A 14,357-nucleotide genomic window follows, 5' to 3' on the forward strand; every position below is an offset into this window, starting at 1 on the left:
TCAATATAGAACAGAACCTGGAGTCAATGTAGAACAAAACCTGGAGCCAATATAGAGCAGAACCTGGACCCAATGTAGAGCAGAGCCTGGATACAATATAGGGAAGATCCTGGAGTCAATACAGAGCAGAACCTGGAGTCAATATAGAGCAGAACCTGGAGTCAATATAGGACAGAACCTGGAGTCAATATAGAACAGAACCTGGAGTCAATGTAGAACAAAAGCTGGAGCCAATATAGAGCAGAACCTGGAGCCAATATAGAGCAGAACCTGGAGCCAATATAGAGCAGAACCTGGAGCCAATATAGAGCAGAGCCTGGATACACTATAGGGAAGAACCTGGAGTCAATACAGAGCAGAACCTGGAGTCAATACAGAGCAGAACCTGAAGTCAATATAGAGCAGAACCTGGAGTCAATATAGGGCAGAACCTGGAACCAATATAGAACAGAATCTGGAATCAATATAAATCAGAACCTGAACTCAATACTGACCAGGACCTAAATGCAATATATTAATTTAAGTGTCCATAACGTGTGTGTGCCCTCAAGTCCATTTAAAAATAAATATATGTTATTCATGAAGAGGTTAAATAAAAGTTGTATTATAATTGTAGGTTTATATACATGGTAGCTGAGCTCAGGTCATTGTTGTGGTAACGCCGCTGCTGCTGCTGTTACTGCTGCTGTTACTGCTGCTGCTGGACGTAACAATATTACACTACCATCATTGTGTTGGTATTACATTGGTGCTGTATACTATGATATCACTGTTTAATTGTAGCTAAAGCGAGAGACTGTGGTGGTTGAGATAATGGTGATGGTAGGTTATGATTGTGATAATGTTGGTGGTAGGTTGTTGCAGTGGTGGTGGTAGGTTGTTGTAATGGTGGTGGTGGTTGTTGTGATGATGGTGGTTGTGGTGAAGTGGGTTGTGGTGGTGGTTGTGGTGATGGTTGTGGTGAAGTGGGTTGTTGTGGTGGTGGTTGCTCACTTCATCACTTGCTTCATTGGAAAGATGAGCTCTGAAAAGAGCATTGTGTAGGGCCACTATTGTTACTTGTGTCAAACTCCTGATGGTACTTGTAGACAGACTCTGATGGTACCTGAAGACAGACTGATGGTACTTAAAGACACACTCTCTGACAGTACTTGAAGACAGGCTTTGACGATACTTGAAGACAGACTCTGACAGTACTTGAAGACAGGCTCTCTGATGGTACTGGAAGACGGACTCTTGGCGGTACAGGAAGATGGGCTCCTGGTGGTACTGGAAGACGGGCTCCTGGTGGTACTTGCAGATGGGCTCCTGGCGGTACTCGAAGACGGGCTCCTGGTGGTACTTGAATACAGGTTCTTTGACGGTACTCGAATACAGGTTCCTTGATGGTACTCGAAGACAGGTTCCTTGATGGTTCTCGAAGACAGGTTCCTTGACGGTGCTCGAAGACAGGTTCCTTGATGGTGCTCGAAGACAGGTTCCTTGACGGTGCTCGAAGACAGGTTCCTTGACGGTGCTCGAAGACAGGTTCCTTGACGGTGTTCAAAGACAGGCTCCTTGACGGTGCTCGAAGACAGGTTCCTTGACGGTGCTCGAAGACAGGCTCCTTGACAGTGCTCGAAGACAGGCTCCTTGACAGTGCTCAAAGACAGGTTTCTTGACGGTACTCGAAGACAGATTCCCGACAGTACTTATATAAAAATAATAATATTTATTTCTGTGAGCCATACAAAAAAATGTAGTTAAATACATTAGTAAGCACAAAAGTAATTCACTAATAATGCAATGCTTTTCAGGCAATTAATCATAAGGCTTACATGCTACTTTAGAACTAGATATAGACTATTAAGTAAGACATCATGTGAAGTTAACTACACTCATAAATTCAATAAGAAAGGTAGGTAATGGTAAAAGGTCATTTACAAAAAATTACATATTTCAGGCTGATTCAAAGATCTTCAGTTTTGTAGAGTGATTGAATAAAGACAGAGCAGTTATTTAGATTACAACACAAATAAAATGGGACAGATAATGGTCTAACTTAGATGGAAATGTCATCATAAGTACTAACAAACAAATGAACAAAAACAAAAATAATTTCTTTGTATAGTATACAAAATGTAGTTTACATGTGATTTGTTTGTACAGTATTTGAGAAAAATAATACGAAAAGAACTTCAACTGAACTTTGTTGACCTAAGACTCGGGGAGATTGACACCAGTCAGTCCATCTATCATCATTCTATCATGCAGGAGGAGCCACATGTCTATAGTGCATCCAACAAAATAAGTAGACTCTTGGATGTCACTACTGCCCGGCTCCAGCTAGGTTTCATGTATCTTTGGGAGGTTAAATCACTGCCACTAGATGTAGACCAAATGAAATGTAAACTTTGCCAGATGGACTGTTGTCACACCTTGCATCATTGTGTGCTGGAATGAGATAAAATTACTAATTTAAACATCTGCTAATCAATGAAGTATAATATTGTTTTTATTGTATGTAACTTCAACATTATTATTCTTATAAACCTCCACCTTGACTACCTCACATAAGTATTAAGATTAAATAAGATTTTAATAAGTTAATCACTATCTTGTCAAGATTTAAGTACTAGTTATTATGTACTAGGATTAGTCTGCCAGAAATGCCCCAGCATGATAGTGGCTTTATTTGTACTTAGCAAACCAAAATTGTAATTACACATTGTAACCTTTACAAAGAAATAAAATCTTTATCATTTTAAGGTGAGGTGGACACAGGGAATGTCAAGGAGAGTTTTGTGCCTTGTGTTGTGCCTGTGTGTTCTGTTGTAGCTATCAAGAAGTTTGAGGGGAGGGTTTATATTGAGTTTAATGTTCTATATATGTATATATAATAGGCACAGGAATATGAGTGCATATTTTGTATATTAAGTAAGTTCAAACTCTTGAAGAGCAGAGGGGTGTAGTGTCTGGCCCAGGAATGGGTGATAATCCACACAGCAGTTTTTCGTTGGGTTATTAATGGTTTGAGGTAATTTGTCGTAGTAGATCCCCAAACACAAATATCATAGGTGAGGTAAGGGTAGATTAGAGAGTGGTATTGTAAGTAGGGCCATTTGGGGCACATAGTACTGTACTATTACTCCTAGTATTATTACTACTAGCACTACTACTATTACTAGCACTCCCACTATTACTACTACTAGCACTATTACTACTACTACTACTACTAGCACTACTACTAGCACTACTAACTACTATTACTACTACTACTAGCACTTCTATTACTACTACTACTACTGGCATTACTACTTGCAATACTACTAGCACTACTACTATTACTGTAGTATATATATATATATTTTTTTTTTTTTTTTTTCAACAAGTCGGCCGTCTCCCACCGAGGCAGGGTGACCCAAAAAAAAGAAAGAAAATCCCCAAAAAGAAAATACTTTCATCATCATTCAACACTTTCACCACACTCACACATTATCACTGCTTTTGCAGAGGTGCTCAGAATACAACAGCTTAGAAGCATATACGTATAGAGATACACAACATATCCCTCCAAACTGCCAATATATATATATATATATATATATATATATATATATATATATATATATATATATATATATATATATATATATATATATATATTTTATTTATTTATTTATTTATTTATTTATTTATTTATTTTATATAGGTACTACCTAGTAATTTTTTGTTTCTGTTAACAGGTTAATGTTGAGGCACAATGGCAGATGGAATGCTCTCTTTGTCATGGAACAACCACAGCTCTACATTCAGCCACATGCTCTCTTCATTACGAGATATGGTATGTCAGTGCAGATTTGATTATGCATCTTCAGCTGATATATTGAATTAGGGGAGTTTTCATAGAATATTGATAATGATTATTGTAAATAGTACTGTATAGTTATAGTTTAAGGCTAAATATTGTTCATTTATTTCAAGTCATGCAACAAGAAATTGGTAATTTGTATTAGTATTAATCCCTTCAAAAATTTTTAATTGCCTTTTTTATGGTATGTAATTTGTTAAAATGTCCAGCTTGATTAGTAACAAAGCTTACCATCTATACAAGTGAAATTTAAGTTTATAGCATTAGATTTTCTCTTCTTACTGTATATCACAAGTTTGCAATAATATAAGCTGGATTTATTTTTCTCCAATATTACACTGTATTTGACTGTTTACATTTAATTTTCTTTCATCTTTCAGGAGAGATACACTGATGTAACAATTGCTTGTGAAGGAAAATTTTATCCCACACACAAGTTAGTGCTATCAACATGTAGTGAGTATTTTCAAAAGATGTTTGAAAGAACTCCATGTAAACATCCAATCATTGTTATGAAGGATGTGGAATGTAGAGACATTGAGGCACTTCTCAGTTATATGTATGCAGGAGTTGTGAGTGTGGCTCAGAATGACTTGGCTCAGTTGATCAAGGCTGCTGAATTATTACAAATAAAGGGATTGGCTGTTCCTGATGAACCTCCGACAACTGGCAGTAAAAAGTCTGGACATGTTCGAGGTTCAACTGATGATAGAAGCAGTCCACATCCAAAGAGGCAAAGAAGAGAAAATAGTAAAAGTCCGTCCCAGTGTGAAAGACAGTCCTTACGTTCCACTATGCCATCACCTCGCTCTTCCCCATTTAACAATAAAGACAGTGAATACTTGCAGGAACAAACTGCTACAAATAGGCACCATAATAAAACAAATCAAAGGGTAGATGAAAAGCATGATCAAAAAATAGAGAAACAAGGAGATAGAAGTGGACTAGATCAACAGCCAGAGCAACACCAAGATCAAGAGATGGAACAAAGATTAGAATGTCTACCAGTTACAAAGGAATCACCAGAGGCTCAAGCTGAGGTGTGTATTGTACAGGTACAGTACATGCAAACTGTAACAGACATGAAATTCGGTTAAATTGTAAAATGCAGTTCAGTTCTCGTATAACAAGAATGTATAAAATATTAAAGTATGTGATAAAAAGATTCTCTATAAATTGTATACTGCTAATGTTATTTAAATTTGTTTTGGTATAGTTAGGTATACGGTGTAGGCTAAGTTCAGTTATATATAGATATACTTTCCTCTTTCTTTTTGGGCCACCCTGCCTTGTATATATATATCTTTCTTTCTTTCAATGCACCAGCCGTATCCCACTGAGGTGGGGTGGCCCAAAAGGAAAAACGAAAGTTTCTCCTTTTAAATTTTGTAATATATACAGAAGGGGTTACTAGCCCCTTGCTCCCGGCATTTTAGTCGCCTCTTGCGACACGCATGGCTTACAGAGGAAGAATTCTGTTCCACTTCCCTATGGATAAAAATAAAAAATAAAAAATAAAAAAAATAAAAATAAAAAAATAATAGAAAAATAAAAAATAATTAAAAATAATTAAAATAATAAAAATAAAAGGAATATTTACATGAAATTTCTGAAGTAAGATTCTGTGTATCAAATACTTATGTTGGTATAGTATAATTTCATACACTGTGTTGAATAATCAAGAGTAGATGTGAACATTGTTTTTTTTTATTAAATACACACTGCTTCTACCTAAATTAAATTTTTTATTTGGAAAAAGTAATTAGAAAGGAGTAGCAGTACATATTTTTAAAGTACAGTAAATGCTAGTAGAATACATCAATTCAAGGGATGTTGGGGGGGGGGGTTGCCTTGATGCTAGTAAAGGGCTCTTCATCCAAGAAATTAAAGCTTCACTTCTCTTCATTTCAAATTGATTACCACCTATTGCCCATGGAAATGTATTACAGTGATGGATTAGGACTTCTAAATAATTTTAATAGTAATAGAATATATGAAATTTCAGGTTGTGGATGAGTCTTTAGTTAAAGAAGAGCTGGTAGAACCTGAGAATGAAGGCGAGTTACAAGAGTCAGGGTTTGACTATGGTGCGTTAGTTTCTAACCTTGGAATTGATGGTGGTGGAGAAGCAAAAGACCATTCAGATCTTCAGTTACCTTCCACTTTCAGTCATCCACCTGATGACCAGTCTTTTGATTCTCAAGCAGGACCTTCTGGAATACATGGGGTAAGTAATGTGTGTGTGTGTGTGTATGAGTGTCCAGTATTAATAATACAATATTGAAATAGTTTGTAATTTATATGATTCAAATGAATGATTGTATATGAGTATGGACTTGAATCTGTATACATGAAAGATCAAATATGTGTCACAGCAACTTCTGATAAGGGTATTACTGTTTTGTTATTGAAAGTTCCTGTGGTAAATGCAGTGTATAATGTTTTAGGCAGAGCATAAATAGATTACTATTAGTTAAATACAACATTTACAATATCTTTTCTATGGATCACATCCCAGTTCAGATGACCCTTCAAACTGCAACATCCATACCTCTCCTTCAAGCTACAACATCTCCACTCCTCCAGACTGCAACATTCCCACCATTGTTTCAAATTGCAACATCCCCACCGTTCCTTCAATCTGCAACATCCCCACCGTTCCTTCCAACTGCAGCATCCCCACCATTCCTTCAAACTGCAACATCCCCACCATTTCTTCAAAATGCAACATCCCCAATGTTCCTTCAAACTGCAACATCCCCACTCCTTCAAACTGCAACATATCCACTGTTTCTTCAAACTGCAACATCCTCACCCCTCCTTCAAACTGCAACATCCCTAACCCTCCTTCAAACTGCAACATCCCTAACCCTCCTTCAAACTGCAACATCCCCACCTGCTCCTTCAAAGTGCATGCACTGTACTTCCCACTTGATTGAGCCTAGTACAGCTGCCATGGTTCTGAAACTCATCTACAACCTAAAACCAAAGATACTTGTACCTGATTCATTTTACAAGAAAGTTTTAAATTTTGTTTCAGTATCGCATTACAAATAAATCTGCACTACTATACAGTATTATTATTATAGTCATGATTAACATAAAAACTATTGGTTCTACATGAGTAATACAGTGGTACCTTGACTTACAAGTTTAATTTATTCCGTGACCGAGCTCGTAACTCAATTTGCTCATGTATCAAATAAATTTTCCTCATTGAAATTAACTGAAATGCCATTAATCCATTCGAGCCCCCAAAAAGCCACCCCAGGGGCAGGAGAAAATACTTCAATATAATGCTAATATCAACTCTCCAGCTTATTTATCTATCAGAATTGATCTAATATGACATAATAAACACTATAAGTAACATAGAAACATGATACATACTCTAGAATGAATGAAATAGGCCATAATATGGCGAGTGCCCAGAACCAGTTTGAACATATAAAATTGCGTATTACTGCTCCTTCCTATAACGTGTTCTTTGGTCCTGGGTAAGAGAAAACGGAGTTTTTGAGAGGCTAACTGCGGTAGATCACTAGTGCAGTGATATACATATATGAATATCTTGGAAGTAAGTTATTGACTTATTTCATGAAGCTCGCCATTTATTATTGAAGTAATTGCAATAATATTGACAAGAATCATAAAAAAAAAAGATTGCTCTACAGTTGGCTTGTGGAATATTGGAAATACGTACAGTGGTACCTCGGGATGCGAACAGCACAAAACTCTAACATTTATGTAAGTGCTTTTGTAAGTGTATTTTTGGGGGTCTGAAACTGATTAATCTGATTTACATTATTCCGCATGGGAACAAATTCATTCGGTATCAGCACTTGAACAGGCTCCTGGAACAAAAAAAAATTGTATCCCGAGGTACCACTGTATTCCAAGTATTTTGGGATTTGTGTGGGAGTAAAGGGCAAGATATTTTGCAAATGTCAAAAACCAAGTCCCAAAACCACCTTTTGTTGTGTCATTTAGGCCGGGGTTCTTGCCAAATGTCATTTTCAGTAAATATTTTTTTTTTTTTGCTCGTGACTCTGATTTTGGTTTGCAACTCAGAGCAAAAAATTGACTGAGCAATGACTCATAACTTGGAAAACTCGTAAGTAGGGGCACTCGTAAGTCAAGGTACTACTGTACTGCAGAACAACCACTGTCAAAAAATTGTGAAATTCCAAGTGCTTTTGTGACTTCTGACATTATCAAGGAACTATAAAAATATATTTTTATAGTTCTTGGATAATGTGAGAAGTCACGAAAGCACTTGGAATTTCGCTATTTTTTCACAGTGGTTGTTCTGCGTATTGTGATATCACCTGTTTACTGTGATTTTATTGCATAAGTAATACTGTACATGTATAGGTTTCCCTCACTTTATGCTGTTATGTTTTATGCAAATTTTCTTTTATGAGGTTACCCTAGGCTAACAAGTAATTTTGGGTTAATAGGTTATGATAGGCTATGCTACTGATGGTCTAGGGGCTGTCACACCCTTTCAAACCAACAATAACAAACACACAATGTGATGTATCCTGACTACAGTACTACTTTTTTATTTTTTTTTTAATTATTTTTTGGCATAATGCACTCAGAAAAGGGAAGAGGGGGTATAACACAGTTATGCCTCTTCTAAACAATGATTTCATATCTGGTGAGCACATTTTTTTTTTTTTTTAATTTCATCATTAATAAATAAATAGGAATTAGATGTGGAATATTATCATCTCGGTGCCAAGATCAAGTTTTAACATGGACTTTCGTGGGTAAATGTGATTCGTTTAACATACATTTTGTCCAATGAACCATCCCTCTGATCCCTATCTATATGCTGTAATTTACTTAACTGCAATTTTTTTTTATCTGACTACTGTAGTTGCATTTTACTAGAAATTATTAAAACACAGTAGGTCTTCAAACTATGGTGTTCTGACCTAACTACAGTGGACCCCCGAGTTTCGTGATTAATCCGTTCCAGAGAGCATGCCAAAAGTTGAAATTCACGAAACTCGGAACCATTTTCCCCATAAGAAACAATGGAAATAAAATTAATTCGTTCCAGACACCCAAAAATATTAAAATAATTTTTTTTTTTTTTTCAAATTAACCCTTTCAGGGTCCAAGGCCAAAATCTGAAGTCACGCACCAGTGTCCAAGAAATTTTGAAAAAAAAAAAAATTATTTTTTCTTACAGAATTAAAGAGCATATTTTTGTGAAGGTAATAAAACAAAAAAAATTAGAATCTGATCAGTACTTACCGAGATACAGTGCCAAGAAGTTTGTAGAAAATGATGTGGTGGCGGCAACATCGACGAATTCCACATACGCGTATTATATTATTTTGTTGTTTTAGTTGTTTTTTCTTTTCTTTTCCAATTTTTTTCTATTCCTACTAACATTTGGGGCCTGAGAGACCAATACTGTATATAATTTATATATATAAACTCACTGTATTGAACACAATAACCGCACTAAAGTTATTATCATATTATTGTTTACCACTGTTGTTTATTACAATAAACATGCACAAATATTGTATAATACTAATGTTCTATCATATATTTACATATTTACAATCACTGGACATGGTTTTAGAACTGCTGGAGCTTGTGGAACTCCTTGAAACAAGGCACCATGCACAGAGGCACCTTACATTCCTCACACATAAACCGAGTGTCTTTGCGTCTTTGTTGCCGTCGTTTTGTTTGTGCACAGACAATGCATCTCTTCTGAGCAAATTTCTTTTGAGTTGAAGGAAGCTGTATTATGAAATGATCACCTTCTCTTCTCAAACGCTTGGGTATATTGTGATGAATTCGAGGACCATGTTGTATTGCAGGTGTTGTTACCTGGTACTTCATTATGAGTTGTCTGACAACAGACAAACAAAATTCACCATACGGTGGTCTGTTACCAGTCTTTATTTGGTACATATTATATGCATTCAGCATTGAAATGTCCATGAGATGGAAGAAAAGTTTCATGTACCACTTGTAACTCTTACGAACACAGTCAACAAAACCAATCTGCATGTCACACTTGTCAACCAAGCGCATGTTTTGTGTATAATCAATCACTGTCACTGGTTTTCGAATACGTTCATTAGTCACTCGATCAACTTTGCCACTGTCTTGCATTTCATTACGGTGAATGGTTGTCAACAATGTGACATCTCGTTTGTCATGCCACCGTAATGCCATGATGTCATTGGCAGTAAAACACCTGCACGTCATCACCACGAACACCTGCGTTGAGCCTGGGCATATGTTTACGATTAGAACGCACTGTGCCACACACATCTGTCTTGTTCACTCGCATGAAATCACTGAGTAATGGGCTTGTGTACCAGTTATCGGTATATAATGTATGGCCCTTACCAAGATAAGGTGCCATCATGTTTCTCACTACGTCACCTGATATACCCAATAACATCTTGGTATCTTTCAATGTTTTACTACCCGTGTATACAACAATATCCAACACCAGGCCACTGTCACAATCACAGAGTACAAACAATTTTATACCAAAGCGGTTCCTCTTGCTCGGTATATACTGCTTGAATGACAGTCTACCTTTGAACAAAATCAAAGACTCGTCAATTACAAGATTCTTGAATGGATAAAAGTATATCCTGAACTTTTGTTTGAGATACATGAAAACATTTCTAATCTTGTATAACCTGTCACTTCTGTCAGGCCTGGTTTTGTCAGAGAAGTGCAACATACGTAAGAGTAAGATAAACCTGTTCACTGGTATTATTTCACTGAAGGATGGGGTACAAATTAGCCGATCTGTGGACCAGTATGCTTTTATATTATGCTTATAGACGTGAGGCATAAGCATTATTGTTGCAAAAAGCAAATACATTTCTGCAACAGTCGTCTCTTTCCACCTGTGTAGTCTTGACTGTGGTGATAAGATCGTATTTGCCATGGTGTACTGAAAATACTTATTACTTTCCCTGACAATAGTTTCCATCAATGGCTGGTCAAAGAATAATTCAAAGAATTCCAGTTCATTGGCCGTGGTTCCAAGGGGACAGGTAGGTAGAATTCCACTTTGCGAGTCATCAAAGTGGTGAGGGCTGGGAACAAAATTGGGATTTTGCTGCCAATCCCAGATACGGTTTGCTGGTGGATACTGGACATCATAGGCTGGTTGTACGGGTGGTTGTGGCGGGCTGGTGGGTGACGCTCCGCTTTGTCCTTGAACTGACGAGTCAGCAGCGTGGGTTCCCGCGTGGCACAGCGAGTCACGCATGGCGGTGCCACTACCACCACCAGCCCCACTAACACCATCCACTGATGTCTGTGGCCCATCCATGCCAAGTGTAGCCACATCATCCTCACTATCACTACCTAAAACGGGTGTAGGGCCACGGGATGTACTCCGGGATGTACTACGGGATGTACTCCGTCCCCTGGGCATAGCATAGGGTACACTACCCGAGCGCATGCGGCGGCGCACATACCAACGCTTCACTGGTGAATATGTTTCCTCACTATCACTACTCGAATGATCGTCGAGCGCAATAAAATCACAATCCACGTCAGAATCATCGTCATTACTGAAGTCAGAGGCCAGACCACGGGAAAATATTAGTTTTCTCTTACGTTTAGGAACAACCGACCGTGAGTCACGAGTGCCCACACCAGAGGTAGAAGGTCGAGGATCGTCGGGGTTTTCTGCACTATTATCGATATCCTGGTCATTATTTTCGGTCACTAACTCATCAAAGCCGTAGAATTCGTCTTCATTTCCACTTCCATCAGTGTCAGAACTATCAGACAGGAAGAGGAGAGTCCCAATTTTCCGGGGAGTGAGAGCTGACTTGCGACGAGACATGGTGAACAAGGGTGACTGAGCCGGCGTTCCCACAATGCTATGCAGGCGCCTAGATTTTTTGTTTATGGCGCACACCCACCGCGCAGACCCATTCTCTCATATGTAGGCCTATGAGCGCTTTCGCGCTAAATTTGACGGCGCTAGAATTTTGGCGTAGATCTACGGTTTGGACACTCACCGACCAGCCGTAGATCTACGGGACGGACCCTGAAAGGGTTAAATAAAGATTTATATACTGAAATCAATGAGAAATCAAGTACATACATATAAAAAATAATAATAACATTACACTTACATTTACTGAAGACTTCTGGGTGGATGGAACACGGGAGGAGGGGATAGGTAGAAGGTGTACACTATTGTTTGGAAGGAGAATCTTCTTCCATTAGGACTTTAGGTAGCAAGTCCTTATCTGGGGTTACTTCCCTTCTTCTTTTAATGCCACTGGGAACAACTTGAGAGTCACTGGACCCCTGTCGCACAAAATATCTGTCCAGAGAGGTCTTTTTCTGGCGTTTCTTTAAGATTTCCCTGAAGTGGGACACAACACTGTCATTGTACATGTTGCAGATATGGCTTGTTTCAGCTTGGTCAGGGTGATACTTTTCAACAAAATTTTGCAGCTCATTCCACATTCCACACATGTCCTTAATCACTGAAGAAGGAACCTCCTTCACTCTCTTTTCCTCCTCCTCTGAAGCAAGTTCCTCGGCTGTGGTCTGATGCTGTTCCAGTTGAAGCTCTTGCAGTTCGTCAGTGGTTAGCTCTTCCCTGTGGTCCTCCACCAACTCTTCCACATCCCCATCACTCACCTCCAACCCCATGGACTTGCCCAATGCCACAACACCTTCCACAACAGGCAGAGGGTCGGCAGGGGCAGGGTCTGCCTCAAACCCTTCAAAATCCCTCTGGATCGTGTTCCTCACTTTATTTACCAAAGAGCTTGCACTAGCTTTCCTTGGGTCCATGATGACTTATTTAGCAGTTGCAAGCACAAAAAACAATGGATTATTATGAAATGTATTGTATGAACCCGCAGGGTGATCGTCACATGTTGGTAAACAGTGGCACAGCGTGAATGGAATGGGAGACTGGCTTGGTGTGCGCAGTGACGGGCGGACGGGTACTGGACGGTTGCTGAAACACGAGTCTAATCACGAAACTCGAGGCCAAATTTTGCCAAAAAAACTTGCCAAAGGTCGAATTTCGCGAAAGTCGATGCTGCCGAAACTCGAGGGTCCACTGTATTCTGCTTTTATGATGTTAGCACTTTGAAGCCAATTAATGACTTGCAAATAGACACACTCATCTGATATGTGGGGCAAAGGATATGGCAGTGGAAAGTGGTGCTGCAGCTGTTAGTAAACATTGTCACAACATGTGGTTCCCAGTTGCCGTCTCACATTTACTGTTTTTAGCAATATCTCTGTATATATAACTCAAAATTGGTTTATATTGACATTCATAAGAAAGATTAACTAGAAAGAAAACAGATTTGAGTGTGGGAAATCCTGTGGTTGGTTTGCAATTTTAAGTTGCAAAATTGAGTTGTGCCAGTACTTAAGTATCCTTGTTTGCAAGTGCAGATGAAATTACCTATTTGAGTTTCTGGGGGATGAGCTTGAGCTCTTGGACTCTCCTCTTAATTTTCATTGTGTGTAACTTAGGGTGTTTGTAAGTTCAGAACCTCTTGTATAGCACAGTATAGGTAATTTGAATACATTGTTCTATGTACTTAAATTATTTTGATAAGTTGCCTAAATATAATTGTTATCAAATTATGCATTCTCAGTGGTCAAGCCTGGGGGAAGGTGGTGAAGCATCCAGCCAAGGCTACTGTGGTGACCTCAACCAAGAGTTATCTTTACAAGTTCATCCAGGGCCACAGCACCATCTGGTGAGTGTTAAATCTTATTTTTTACCAAAGAGGTTGTCATCATGTGTAAATAATTACATACTTGGTTCATTTTTTCTTAATTTGTGGGGGACTTTAATATACGTAAACTGTGAGTTAAGTATATTCTATTGATCTGCAAATGGCAAAAATTTAAAATGGGACAAAATTTAATATACCAATTATAGAAAGCCATATTAAAAGATTCTTAGAGAAAAAACAAGAGTATACATGAGGCCTTTTTCTGAAGATAGGAAATAAGGATGCATGATATTGGTGAAGTTGTAGACAGCATATGAGAGAGCTGGATCTCATTTTGGCAGGTGTAGAAAGGCTTTTTTCTAAGATGCGGTTTATATGTGCTACCAAAGTAGTGGGAAATATTTAAAAGGATTATGGTAGGCTTATTTAATGAAAATACACTGAGAGTGTATTTACCACAAGCGTAGCTCTACAAAAGTAGAACTATGCTTGTGGTATCCTGTTTTGAATTATTTTATCATGCTTACAGTATTAATGTACCTTACGAAGATCGTAACCTATATTATTGTATATAGAGAATAAGGAGTGGAGAAGTTAGAAGAAGCATAGTGGTATGAAAGGTATAATTCATAGAGCAAAAGAAATGTAAAGATGGTTTAGTCATGAAAAATGGAGCAAGATAAGTTAGTAAAGAAGTTCTTTATGTACATACTGTATGTCTGGAGTAGATGGGATGGGTAGAGGTAATCCAAGGAATGGTGGGAAGGACAATATGA

General features: G+C 38.1%; 1 protein-coding gene across 9 annotated transcripts in view; it reads left to right on the forward strand.

The window, feature by feature from the left end:
- Window positions 1-635: 635 nt before the first annotated feature.
- LOC128684714 (zinc finger protein 771) overlaps window positions 636-14,357 on the forward strand; it is a 274,487-nt gene continuing 260,765 nt past the window's right edge. For 8 of the 9 annotated variants that reach the window (XM_070103705.1, XM_053770985.2, XM_070103688.1 and 5 more), the window contains exons 1-5: window positions 636-733; window positions 3,726-3,823; window positions 4,231-4,890; window positions 5,856-6,077; window positions 13,498-13,602. In XM_070103705.1, coding sequence (XP_069959806.1) covers window positions 3,743-3,823; window positions 4,231-4,890; window positions 5,856-6,077; window positions 13,498-13,602 — 1,068 coding nt within the window. In that variant the 5' untranslated portion in view covers window positions 636-733; window positions 3,726-3,742. Of the gene's footprint in view, window positions 738-3,725; window positions 3,824-4,230; window positions 4,891-5,855; window positions 6,078-13,497; window positions 13,603-14,357 lie in introns of all 9 variants that reach the window. The other variant, XM_070103657.1, reaches the window with a different exon arrangement.

Source organism: Cherax quadricarinatus, chromosome 5 (genome assembly GCF_038502225.1).
Source record: "Cherax quadricarinatus isolate ZL_2023a chromosome 5, ASM3850222v1, whole genome shotgun sequence".
Lineage (NCBI taxonomy): Eukaryota > Metazoa > Arthropoda > Malacostraca > Decapoda > Parastacidae > Cherax > Cherax quadricarinatus.